General features: G+C 48.7%; 2 protein-coding genes across 7 annotated transcripts in view; both read left to right on the top strand.

Annotated features, from left to right (window-relative positions):
* Positions 1-2,908, top strand: part of Garre1 (granule associated Rac and RHOG effector 1) — a 79,561-nt gene extending 76,653 nt beyond the window's left edge. For all 6 annotated transcript variants that reach the window (XM_076932096.1, XM_034501534.2, XM_076932102.1 and 3 more), the window contains one exon: positions 370-2,908. In XM_076932096.1, coding sequence (XP_076788211.1) covers positions 370-678 — 309 coding nt within the window. In that variant the 3' untranslated portion in view covers positions 679-2,908. The remainder of the gene's footprint in view (positions 1-369) is intronic.
* A 5,953-nt stretch (positions 2,909-8,861) lies between these two features.
* The window catches only part of Gpi (glucose-6-phosphate isomerase), a 28,039-nt gene continuing 23,280 nt past the window's right edge, over positions 8,862-13,620 (top strand). The window contains exons 1-4 of the mRNA XM_034496692.2: positions 8,862-9,075; positions 9,814-9,904; positions 10,166-10,234; positions 12,098-12,217. Coding sequence (XP_034352583.1) covers positions 8,954-9,075; positions 9,814-9,904; positions 10,166-10,234; positions 12,098-12,217 — 402 coding nt within the window. The 5' untranslated portion in view covers positions 8,862-8,953. The remainder of the gene's footprint in view (positions 9,076-9,813; positions 9,905-10,165; positions 10,235-12,097; positions 12,218-13,620) is intronic.

Genomic DNA, 13,620 nt, shown 5'->3' with positions numbered 1-13,620 from the left:
ATGTTGTAGAGGAAGCTTTGAGACTGTGCTAATATGAGCCACACAGCACACTCAGTGTTCAGATCAGTTAAAGTAAGAGCTGTGGATATATGAGTGGTGGGCGGCCCTGTAAATATTGAGCTATGAAAGTTGTACATATAACTAAGTGTATATGCGCAGAAACACAAATTCAGTTCCACAGTTGGGCTGCAAGTATGTTGTGTGGATTTTGTGGGCACTGAGCACAGATGTCACTGTATCAAGCTGCAGGAGGCTGCTGCTCTTGCTTTGTCCACTAGATAGAAGAGTGGGAGTTTTTGCGGTTGGGTGGAGTGGGACACAATAACAACTCACCCAAAATGGCACTAAAACTTCTCTTCTGTTTCCCAGGATAACAAAACCAAAACATGGCCACCCAAAGCACCATGGCAGCACCCTTCTCCGCTGCCCAGCACGCTGCCCAGCCCAGCTGCACCGCTCTATGCAGTTGCCAGTCCTGGCAGCCAGTGGAACGACACCATGCAGATGCTGCAGTCCCCTGTGTGGGCTGCAACCAGTGACTGCAATACCACCTCCTTCACCTATGTTCAGACACCACCACAGCCCCCACCTCCACCAGCACATAAGGCAGCACCCAAGGGCTTCAAGGCCTTCCCTGGGAAGGCTGAGCGCAGGCCAGCCTATTTGCCCCAGTACTGACCACAGCTAGCCTGCTGCCCATCAAAGCTGTTGGGGCAACTGTCCCCAGGGCTAACTAGCTGATACCAGCCCCCAGAAGGACCAGTGCACCCTGCCCCAGGGACAGAAATGTTCCTTGGTCAGAGGTGATTGGCAGCTCCAAGTCTTTAAAGCCTGGTTTCTCAAACTTTGAAGGTAGCAGACCCCTGGGAGCCAGCTGAAGATGGAGATTTCTGACACTCAGGGGTTGCTGGCAGTCTGCATGCTTAATAAGCACTCAGGTAATCCTGGTGCAGGTGGCCAGAGGCCACGCTTGGAAAAACACAGTCCGAAGGTTGTCAGTCTTTCATGTGGGAAAGGCGAGGCCTGCAGGCTGAGAACAAAACTGACCATTTTTTGAAACTCTCTTCTCTTTAACACACTGAGTGGGACCCACACCCATCACTAATTTTATAGATATTTTTCATGTAGGCTTTTGGTTAAAAAAGTCTCCTGCCTAAAGTGCAGTGGCTAAGATCCAAGGTCCACTGGCTGAAGGTTAGTTAGCTCAGCACTGTCTTCATTTAAGCTTATAGGAGATGCTAGTGACCAGAAGCAACCACCTGGCTTCCCATGGGTCAGTAGCTCCTCTGAAGTACCCAGGGGTACAGGCTTGTGTGATTGACAAGAGCAGGATTGGGGAACTGCTTTCAGACATATTCTGGCCACACGGGGTGCAGCTGGTGCATGCCGAGTGCAGAGTAAAGCTGCACCTGCTGCCCTCGTTTCCTTCCACCATGACCGGGGCAGCCCCAGCACCATGCTCCTTGAAGGAAGCAACTGTGGGAGGGGAGGGTTGCACCAAACCTCCACACTCAGATCCACAGTGACAGTGCGAGCTGGCTCAAAGACAAAGGAATTATGATGTAGACATGAATTCAAAATCTTTGTTTAGTCACCAACAAAAAAACACCTCACTTTTGGTTAATGTGTGCCATTAAACAGATGACACTCCGTGGATTTGGGGATATTTTCCAGCTAGAATGGATCCAGAATTGAATGGTGCTTAAATTGAGAAATAATAAATATATCTATATAGAGTAGACATTTCCCACTATATATTAATTGAGGTTGCAGAAAGTTCTTTATATAAAACTTATTTAAAATTTTCATATTTCATCTTTGAAAATGTCTAATTGATAAAAATCCATGATATTTTCTGGTATGAAAGTTTGACAGTATTAATTTTTTTATATTTTCTTAAATCATTAAACCATTTTAATATATGTTAACTACTAATAAATGGTTTATTCTTTCTAACTCCATGTAAGCTTTTCCAACGAAGATTGTAATAACACATTTATGTTTAACTCATTTTTCTACAGATAAATTTATATTTAAAAATACCAAAAAAAAAAATCCCTATGTATACACACCACACACATGCACACACACATTCACATATAAAAAAAATTATAGAGGACCTGTAGGGTGAGCCCAGCCACCTGTGTTTTTAGTACTGTCTCCAGGCTGCCTGAGGCCTCAGCTGTTGTCACTCATGCTGTGTGGTGGTGACATTTCTGCCTGTAATGAAGATCCTTCTCAGTGGGTTCGGAATATTCACCTCACCATGTTTACAGAGAACTAGTTTGTACATAGAGTTTTCCAGGCACGTACTTTGCACCAGCCCTGCGTGGCTGCTGTCTGTGTTAGCTGTCACAGTGTGCACACTAATCTGTTCAAAGTTCCTTGTGGCTGTTTTACTTGTAAAAACTTTCTATTTCCTTCAGTAATGTGTCCACAGTGCCGTGTTTCGAGTTCTAGTCTACTGCAGTAATCTCATTTTCATAGTGCCTCCCTGAAGACCTCACCCTGGGCCAAGGTCGCTCCTCGGTGCCCAGCACAGGTGACACTGCTAATTGTCATCTCTGGTCTGTTTTTCTCTATTAAGGAAGATATTTGTCTCCATGGCTGTGAGACCCCGTGTGGATCGGTTTGTGTAGTCTCCACATAGGTGCTGTTGGCAGCACCACCTTGCTCTAAACACTGGTGATTCCAGGTGCTGCGCTTGGCAGAGGTGTCTTGCCAAAGCGCATGTATGCGTGTGAGTGTGTCCTCAGCACGGCCAAGCATGGCTGCCTTGCTCGGCATTAGCAGGACATCATGTGAATAGTTGTGACCTTCCAAACTGGAACTCTACATTTTGTATCTTACTTTTAAAGCTCCTATAAGTAAAATAACTTGGCTTTATTAAAATATACATTTAATAATACTCTGCATCTTTTTTAAAATTAACTGCATCAGATATGTCAGAAGCAGTGCCTCTCAGCAGAGCTATGCAGGAGCTGGTTTCTAGGTCATCTCATCCTAAGTCTCAGATCAGGGAGGACCACCCAAGGGATGGGATTAATCAGACAGGCAGCGGACCAAGCTACAGGCATAGCCCCTAAGCTTATTGTCCTAAGGTCCTGAGGCCTCTGCATGGGCAGGTGAAGACTGTCTCCTGGAAGAATGTGAGCTTTTTCTGGAGTTGGGCCTGTTAGCACTCTCATCCTGTCAATCAGGATGCTGTGACCTGCCCCAACAGTTTTTCTAAGGAACAAACCCAGGAATGGGGTTTTTCTGCCCCTTTCCCCTCAGCAAACTTATCTGTAAGTTTAAGGTCCTTGTGGCTACATAATTCAAGGCCAGCCTGGACTTCATAAGACCCTGTCACAAACATAACTACATAGTTAAGTGGTAGAACACTTGGTCTGCAAGCCCAAGGCCCAGAGTTGAGTTCACAGTGCCAATAAGTAAAGAACTAGCAGGAAGACAGACATTGAGTGTGTTCTTGTTTGATGGAAGTGCCCAGTGCTTCTGTTTGCATCAGTGGTGATAAACAGCCTGGTAGCCCTACTGTGCTAGGGTTGGTTTGCTGGCAGATATGTTATTTCCTGAGCTGAAGAGCTTAGGTGGGAGGCCTCAGCCAACCTGGGAAATGGAGGAGCACACCATCTGTTCAGGTCCTTAGGAGGCCATGGAGTTGGCCTGCTCTAGAACAAAGGATAACCTGGTGGTTCAGTTCCTGGACTGTCAAGAGGTCACATGACTGGGCACCATGCCTGAGGAGTCCAGGGAACAAGCCTCTCTGAGTGGTCCTGAATTCAACCATGCAACCGGTCTTTCAATTCAGCCACAGCTCCAAGGGCAGGCATGTGTTCTTTTATTGGTTACTGAGTAAGTTGGGAATGTGGACTTAGGTGACAAGGACAGTCTCATGCTCATTTCCCCTGGGTTCAGGCTCTTGCCATAAAGCCAAATTGCATGCAAAGACTTGTGCAGTTCTTGTTCTTGTCCTACAGGGGAGACAACCCCATTTTCCCCATCCTGTACAGACAGACATCCTAGAAAGCTAGCCATTTTAAGAGTCTCCTCAAGCACACTGTATCACTTTAAGTCACTGCCATTAGGCCTTTCTACCCACCCAACCCTCCTCACATGTCATCTTGCCCACACTGCCTTACCCTGCCCTCTCCGACTATTTGCCCTGTTGCTCTGAAGCAGTGGTTCTCAAACTGGGTCATGACCCCTTTGAGGTTGTAATTACCCTTCCACAAGAGGGGCCTATGGCCTAAGACCATTGGAAAACATAACAGCAAAATTAGTAACAATGAAAATAATTTTATGGTTGGGGCCACCAAATCATGAGGAACTGCAGTTTAAAAAGGAGTCAATGCATTGTGAAAGTTGAGAACCACTGCTCTAAAAGGTGCTTTAAATCTCAACAAATTCTCTCTGCATTTGTTTGCCATTACAATAGTCAGCACTGCCCGGGAATCCTGTGTTTGCATTTGTTCCTCCCCATAGAAGGCCCCACGAGAGACTGAATCCTTAGGGCCACAGTTCCTAGACCATTGTCAAGCATCTTGTAGCCAATTCTAATATAGAGAGAAAAATCATCCCTGACAAGACTCTCAACGCTGAGAATAATTCTCACCATAAATCTATCTATCAGGACTGCTAAGGAATTACCATTGGGAGCTTCGTATCAGAATTACATTATATATATATATATATATATATATATATATACATATATACATATATATGTATATATATACATATATATGTATATATATATTTTTTTTTTATTTTTTTTTTTATTTTTTGAGACAGGATTTCTCTGTATAACCCTGGCTGTCCTGGAACTCACTCTGTAGACAAGGCTGGCCTCTGGCCTCGAACTCAGAAATCCGCCTGCCTCTGCCTCCCAAGTGCTGGGATCAAAGGCGTGCGCCACCACAGCCTGGCTTTATATTTGTTTTTAATGAGAGGGCTCACACTGTAGCCCAGGCTGGACTGAGCACTCATCATAGAGCCCAGGCTGACATCTAACACACCCGCTTCAGCCTCCTAGTCTTGAGACCATTGGTGTAAGACGCCACGCCCTTTTGCCACATGCGTCATTCCTGGACAGCGAGTGTGCACAACTGCCCCTCAACGAGGGACATGCGCACTGCAGAGTATTTCAACCATCCCAGACGTGCAATTGAGGGCGTTTTCTAATTCACCCAGCTCAGCCTTGGGTCCGCACATGCGCACATGCGCTCGCCCTGCCCTCCTCCCTGAACGTGCCAGCCTACACGCAGCTAGCCTAGGTGCTGCGCGTGCTCGCGCCCTCCAAGAGCGTGGTCTCGCCCCACCACCCCCTCGCCGCCGCAGAATCTACGTGCGCGTGCCTGGAACTCCGCCCCCGCAGGAAGGCGCGCTCCCCCACCTTCGCGGCCTAGTGACTCAGCATCTCAGCCAGCCAGCAGCAGCGGGGCTGCTCCGGAGCCTCTTGTCATTCCCGCCTCCCGCCGGTGCATTCCACTCAGCCCCTCATGGCAGCCTACACTCCCCGGTCACCCTTGTCTGGCAGGCTCTAATCAAGGCCTGATCTGGCCAAATCTTTAAGACGAGGAAGTGGTCTCCTTTGCTACAGAGTCACTAAAGTATGGGAAGTGCCAGCATCACAAAACAAGGGCTCGTCTTAGGGAATTTCGACATTTCCTAAACTTTATAAACTTGTCTTCACTGTCAAATCCTCCTACGATCCGGTACATGGGCTAGGTCATTTTGCTGAAGGCATTTGAGAGTGATTTGAGCAGACTCTCATGTGCTTTCTGGGTCAGGTTCATTTAATACAGATTGTACTTAATCTGTGGCTATGATCCCAAGAATGTTCTCAGGGACCTGTCGCTCCTTAGTGAAGTCTTTACTCTGTGGTTTGCATTGCTTGGCATACAATCTCCCGGGTGTTGAAGTATTTGAGACAAGTCCTAATAATGTAGCCGTGGCTGTCCTGGAAATTGCAATGTAGACCAAATGCTCTTGAACTCACAGAGTGCTAGGATTAACAGCTACACCATCATACGCAGTTCCTATCAGGGGTAGATAGGTGAAACACCCCTAAGATCTTTGGGGAAACTAACCATGTGTGGTAGTGCAAACCTTCCAGCACTTTGGAAGCCCTGGCTACATCATTTTGTGTGTGTGTGTGTGTGTGTGTGTGTGTGTGTGTTGTTTTTAAGGTGGGATTTCTCTGTGTATCTCTGGCTGTCACCTAACTCAGAGATATGCCTGTATCTGCTTACCCAATGCTGAGTTTGAAGGCTAGGGACTGACTGCTGGGCCAGTCTGAGGACCCCTGTGAGAGTGACAACTAAGGCTGGCATCATTGCTTATTGAGGTTCAGGATGGGAGTGAATTTGTGTGTGTGTGTCCAATTCACATGGAGGCCAGAGGACAACCTTGAACACTATTCCTTAGGAATGCTGTCTCGTCTTATATTTAATTAGACTTATTTAATTAGACTTATTTATTTGAAGGGAGCGTGCCACGGCGGCGTGCCTGTGCTCAAAGAACAATTTGTGGGAGTTCATTCTTTTCCTCTATTATTGCAGGTTTCGGGGATTAGATTTAGGTTATCAGCCTTACCTTTGACCAATGAGCTATTATGTCAGCCCCACTTCTTCCTCCCCCACTGTTTTGGGGATAGGGCCTCTCTATACAGTCCTGGCTGTCCTGAAACTCACTCTGAACTCAGAGATCTGCCTGCCTCTGCCTTGTAAAGTGCTTGGATTAGAGGTGTGTGCTACTACTGCCCTGCTTTTTGGGGGGTTTGCCAGTCCTCCTTTTAATAATATATTTTATTAATTTTTCAGCTTCTTTCTGAGTCAGGGTCTGTTGGTGAGACCTGGAGCTCGCTCTGAGGCCAGATCGGCCATTGAACCCTTGAATCCTCCTGTTTCCGCCTCTGTAGCACGGATATTGCAAGAGGCCACCATGTGCAGGTTTTTACATGGGCTTTGGAGAGTAAACATGTCCTCACGCTTCTGAGGCAAGGGCATTACAAAACTCTTCTCAGCTCCTGCGGTTTGTTTTTCAGACATGATGGCTTCAAACTCTTATGTTGCTGGTACTGGCTTTGAACTCTTGATCTTTCTGCCTTTTCTCCCCATATGCTGGGATTATAGTGCCACCCCAGTGCTAGATGTCCAGCACTGTTTTGAAAGCTTAGCAAGTGTGAAAAATTACACGCTGGGCAGTGATGGCGCACGCTTTTAATCCCAGCACTTGGGAGGCAGAGGCAGGAAGATTTCTGAGTTCGGGGCCAGCCTGGTCTACAGAGTGAGTTCCAGGACAGCCAAGGCTACACAGAGAAACCCTGTCTCAAAAAAAAAAAGAAAAAAAGAAAAAAAAATCACACATATCTCCCCCCAGACCCCCACAAACACTTCACCTCACCTACTCTTCCTCAGTAGAAGTCTTCCTTGTTCCTCGGACTTGTACATGAGAATTCTATTTATTCTAGGAGTTGGATCTTAAACTGGATATCTTGACCTTCTCTCCAGGCATTTATGGATCCCTCGCTCACTCCGTCCTCCATGTCCTTCCCCTCCTGCCTTGACTGCAGCTGCCTCCTCCCGGACCTGCTTTATTTCACTGAGCTCCTTTTTAACTCTGATCCTTCATACAGTGTGTCAGATAAAGTGCCTGCTCCACGGAGACTCTTTCAGTGGTTCCTCATCTCTAAACAAAAATCAAAATTCTCACAATGATTTCCAAGCCACTGGGTTAATTCCCTTCTCTCGGATGTCACCTCTATGATTTCTTCCCCTAATCTGCTCTACCCCAGCCACATGTGCCTTCTGTTTGTGGGAAGCATCTATGGGTGCTCTTGTCTCAGATTTTGCAGTTTCTCTTCCCTTTGACAGAACACTTTCCTTACAGGTAGCAAACTGGCTCATTTCTTCCCCTTCATGCTTTTACTCAAATAAAAGGCGAATTTTTTTTCTTAACTCTCTAGTTACAGGAAATGCTTTTTCCAATATGCCTTTAAAACATATAATTTCATTTTTATTATTGTGTGGTGGACATTTTATTAATTATGTTGGGAGTGGACATACAATTTTATTATTAGTTATGTGTGGGGGTGTATATATATATATATATATATATATATATATATATATTTTTTTTTTTTTTTTTTTTTTTGGTTTTTTCGAGACAGGGTTTCCCTGTGTAGTCTTGGCTGTCCTGGACTCACTTTGTAGTCCTCGAACTCAGAAATCCACCTGCCTCTGCCTCCCAAGTGCTGGGATTAAAGGCGTGTGCCACCACTGCCCGGCTGGGGGTGGATATATAATTTTAGTATTAATTATATGTGTGGGGTGGGTATGTGCATGAGAATGCAAGTGCCATTGGTATTCAAAGGTACCTGCAGTGGGAGTTACATGTTATGAGTGCTGGGAACGCAATTCAGGTCCTCTGCAAGAGAACTGTGTCCTTAACCACAGATTCATCTCTCGTGCCTCCTCCAGTCTGCCTCTTCTCAGGAGCACTTGCCAGCTCTGAAATCCTATAAATTTTATTTACTTATTTGGCTTACAAACATTTGCCTTAGTACCTCTTACCAGGAAGGCGTTCCATAGAGTTCTGCTGAATTGAATACATGAATGAATGAAAGAAGCAAGCAGGCCCGTCATGAGTAACTCCGCCTCTGTCCTTCAAGTCACTTCCGCGCAGAAGCCAGCCAAGGGACATCGCAAGTATTAGGAGAGGCCAGCAGAGGCCCCCAGATCTACCGTTGTCGGCAAGGTCGCCTAGCGGGCGCCGAGGACAGAGGCGGGGTGGGGCCGAGGCGGCCGGAGGCGGGACCGAGAGGGGCGGGGCCGGACGCCTGCGCCATAAAGCCCGCTGCGCGCACGAGAACTGACTTGCTGCGCGTTGCCGCTCCTCTTTCCTTCCTCTTCCGTGCACGTCCTGCTCCGTGTAGCTCTCGAGTCCCGCCATGGCTGCGCTCACCCAGAACCCGCAGTTCCAGAAGCTGCTGGAGTGGCACCGCGCGAACTCTGCCAACCTCAAGCTGCGCGAACTTTTTGAGGCGGATCCGGAGCGCTTCAACCACTTCAGGTGCACGCACGGGGTCGGGGTTCCCGGGACCCCCAGCTGACCCGCAGGGCCCAGGCCGGGGCTCCACTTTGTCCTTGATGCCTCCTTGGAGAGGGTACTTGGGACCCGCGTGCTAGCCAGAGGGCCGAGGCTGCTTAGTCATTTGGAGGAATCCGCTCCTCCTTGGGGATCTCTTCGCCCCCCCCTCAGTCTCAGCCATTTGAGTAGGGATTTCTAACCACCCGTGAAGAGGAGGAGGAGCCGTTGCTGGCTCGATAGGCACGAGAGAGCGAAAGCGGTCCCCTCCCACCGGCTCCTAGTGGGCTTTGGGCAGGGTGGGTAGGCTGAGATTTTCTGGGAGCCACGGTATAAAAATAGAGCGGCGGAGGCACGATGCAGAGCCCAGAGAGACCTGTGAACGACTGCGAAATAGAAGGGAGGGTGGAAGAAATCTTACATGTGATGCATCCCCATGACTTGTCACTGATGCTGGGAGGCGAGGGACATGGGATGACCACCTGTGGTTCCTCATTGGAAGTCCCTGACATCTCTCCATGGGTGTTCCCTAGTAAGTTTGAGACATGGCGCTTGAAGGGGGGGAAGCTCTGCGTTTCTACAGAGCAGCTGCGCCCTCCTCCACCTAAACCATGCTCCTGGCTCAGGATCTGTCTACATCTTGTTTTTGTGGCATGGCTTCCTACGCTACACTGCTACAGGTCAGCCTTTGTGACCAGCAGCTTCTGCATCTTATTCCTGCAGCTTGAACCTCAACACCAACCATGGGCATATTCTGGTGGATTACTCCAAGAACCTTGTGAACAAGGAGGTGATGCAGATGCTGGTGGACCTGGTAATGTTCTGATCTGGGAACTGTGATCTCTGGCTTGGGTGTGGGGGCCTGTGGTTTGTTTTGGGTTCTGGGTCCAGGTATAAAGTGGTATCCCAGGGATCTCCAGGCCCTGTTGTTTGAGCAGATGCTTCGAAGGTGGTGGAAAAGGAATCTGGCTATGAACAAACATTTGTCAGCCTCAGTGGGTGTGTGTGTGGGGGGGGTGGACTTGTGATAGCCAAGGAGGGTGGGATACAAGGCCTCAGTGGCTTCTCTTCCTAGGCCAAGTCCAGAGGTGTGGAGGCTGCTCGGGACAACATGTTTAGTGGTTCCAAGATCAACTACACCGAGGTAAGCAGTCACCCACCTCCCGCCTCTTTTTTCCCTTTGCTCATCAGACCGTTATCAGCACTGCCCTGTGTCTTCACCCTTGCTCTTAAGCAATGCTTTTGCCTCACGAAGGTGCTAAAAGCTTTTCTTGGGGGAGAGGGGGCAGGGGGTTGCAGATCTTTGGGGTGTGACTTCTCTGAGACTGGCAGGCCTGGACTTGGCAAGCAAACTGGCACAGTTCCTGGTGTCCAGGGAGGGGCACAACCCAAGCCTGAAGGGAGGGATTTGCTTAAGGCTCCCTGAGACATGGGTCCTTGTTGTGGGTTGTTCTAGTGACAAGAAGAATCATGTCACCAAAGCCCTTAGTTTCTTTGGCAGTAGGAATAAATAAGAGGTGAGGGCAAGACAGGGGTTGGAAAAATCCTGGCCCTGACTTGGTGTGGAAGCCTGCAGGCAATACTAAACACTCCACACTGAGAATTCTCATTGTCTTTTTTTATTTTTTCTAGAAAATATTATTTTATTGAATGGTCTGAATTTCATCCCATTTTGGTTTTTCTTTTTCTTTTTTTTTTTTGATTCACATCATGCACCCCAATCCCACCTCCCTGGTCCCTTCATATCTGCTCTCTGCCCTTGCAACCTCCCCCCAAAAGAAAACAAACAAAAATCAGTGTTTATTATTTTTTTTCTTTTAATCGTGAGTGTGTGTGCATATGTACATGAGTGCAGACAGGTGCCCACAGAGCTGTCAGCTTCTCCAGGAACTGGAGTGAGAGATGGTTGGGAGCCACCCTGTTGTGTGTACCGGGAATCCAACTCTGGCCTTTTGGAAGAGGAGTAGAGGAGTGTGTGCTCTGTTTGTTTGTTTGCTTGCTTGCTTGGTTTTTAAGATAGGGTTTCACTGTGTGTCCCTGACTGTCTTGGAGTTCACGCTGAAGACCAGGCTGGCCTTGAACTCATAGAGATCCTCCTGTCTTTGCCTCCCGAGTGCCGAGACTGAAGGCATGCGCAGCCACCCCCTGGCAAGTATGTGCTCTTCACTGCTGAGCCATCTCTTCAGCTCCGGGGTCTTTACATGTGAGGAGTGGAAGGCTTGGAGGCCAGAGGTGCAGTGAGAAGCAGCTGACCTTGCACTGCTGGGCTTGTGTGATATGAGGGAGACCACGGTCAAGGAGGGCTTCCTGTGAGGGGGGAGGGTGTGCATTTGCCTAAGGAACATGGGAAGGAGGGAGACTCGGTAGATAGGGTAGGTGGGCTGACTTCAGACCCTACCACACACGGGGAACCTCTCTCTAGATGGAAGTCGCTTTCTACCTGCTTCCTTCCAAGACTGCCTGCGGCTGCCTGGGCCCCTTTGCCCTTGTGGCCGGGTGAGCTGCTTGGCACCTGTCGCAGACCTCTGTTCTGGTTTAGTTTGTGACAGTTGTGAGACTGTTTGATGAGGAGAGCTTCTGTTGCCTGTCTTGCTTCATATCCTGAGGCCTTGGGACACATTTAGAAGATGCCAGAAACAAGAAGCTGTTTCCTCAGGAGGGCTGAGTTTATGGCTGAAGGAGCTTATTGTTCATCTCTGATCTGTGTCTTCACCACTCTGCCTTGTTCATCTTCAGTCGGGCCTTTCATGCCCTGGGGTCCTTCAGGCCCTTAGGGGTTGTTTTAGGACGGACTGCTCAAAGCATATAAAGCGGGTATAGGATTTTCTGTCCTCAGAGTCCCAGAATGGCTTTCACTCCCGGGCTCTCAGGACAAGACGGTGGTGTTAATGAATGCCTGGACCTGCTTGTCCTGTGCAGAGGGCTGACTTACTGTACCTTTCCCCATCTGGAGCAGCTCTAGGTCTCGGGTATATGGTGCTCCTCATTCTCTGACCTTCATCTCTAGGATCGGGCGGTGCTGCATGTGGCCCTTCGGAACCGGTCCAACACACCCATCATGGTAGATGGCAAGGATGTGATGCCAGAGGTGAACAAGGTTCTGGACAAGATGAAGTCTTTCTGCCAGGTAAGCCGATGCTAGCCTAGACGTGTGTGTTAGCCTTTGCCCATGTGTATGTGTGTACAGGAATCTGACCCTGTTGCTCTCCCTAGAGGCAAGACTTAGTCTGTGTCGCAGCCTCAGGTGGGGGTGACCTGTGTGGTTGCTGACCCTGCTGTCTCTGCTGAGCCCTGAATTTCCCTCAGCTCTTCTCAGAATGAGCACGCTGTCTTCATCCCCTGAGGTCTGGGATTGTAGGTGCGCACCACCACAACCTGTTACGTGGTGCTGGGGGCGTTGGGTGGGTGGGGGTGTCCAGCTCGAGGCTTTATGTGATAGGAAAGGGCACTGCCAACTGAGCTACATTCTGCTTGCCTCCCCACAGCTTATGTGTAGTATACAAATGTAAAGCGGGTCCTGGGTCTTGTATTAGTGCACATAACCACACCATACACATGCCTCTCTGTCTTCCTTTCTCCCTTCTGTCAGTCTATCCTAGCGGGGTCTAACTATATAACCCTGGATGGCCTGGAACTGGCCTGTGTAAATCAGACAGACCTCGGACTTACAGAGATCTGCCTGCTTCTCCCTTCCTAGTTCTGGGATTAAAGACATTATACAGTGCCCAGCCAACCTTGTCTATCTGTGTATCTGGGGGTTGGGGTGGGAGGCAGTATGGATTGCCTTAGAGACCAGCTAACTTAACCTATATACACCTTTGTGGCCTCAGTGTGCATTCCCCAGGATAATCCTGCAAGGGCTGGCTGGCAGACGTTATCAAATCTGGAGTGCAGGGGTGATCTCTGTGTGTGTCTGTGTGTCTGTATGGGTTGGGCATCCTCAGAGGGTGATCTATCTGGTCAGCTGTAAGCATTCTGCACTTGTGCCTGAAAGCAGCTGCTCCCACATGTGGCTGGTCAAAGTCAGCTTGCCTTGGCCAAGAGGCATTTTCAGACCCCAAAAGTGACCTTTGTCTTAAAGGCTTGGTGACACCTGGCTTCCTGGGATGAGGAAAGCTAGGAACCCCTGGTAGGACTCTGGGTTTCAGAATGTTCCTGATGTTTTGATTGTGAAGGACATTCCTGGCCGTCTGTCTGCTGTGTGTGGCAGAGTGGGTGCCTGGTGCTCCGATCACGCTGTGTAAGGCATGCTGGGTGGACAGTGTGGTGTCAGTCTGTGCTAATGGTGTTGCAGGATGGCACCCCCTTAAAGCTGGCTGTTGGACTGGCTGACTCTAGACTGACCAGGTATTTTTAATTAAAAATGCACAGCTTGGGTATGGTGGGTCATGCCTGTAATGGAGCCTGAAGTAGGAAGATTTGCCAGTCCTAGGCCAGCCTGGGATATGTGGGAAGGAGACCCTGTGTTAAATCAAACACCCAGTGAAAACAAACAAAACACCGCTGACCAGTGGTGATCCTACTAAGGAA

This window comes from Arvicanthis niloticus, chromosome 1, assembly GCF_011762505.2.
Source record: "Arvicanthis niloticus isolate mArvNil1 chromosome 1, mArvNil1.pat.X, whole genome shotgun sequence".
Taxonomy (NCBI): domain Eukaryota; kingdom Metazoa; phylum Chordata; class Mammalia; order Rodentia; family Muridae; genus Arvicanthis; species Arvicanthis niloticus.
Note: the sequence above shows the minus strand (reverse complement) of the source record. Positions and strands in the feature narration are given on the sequence as shown.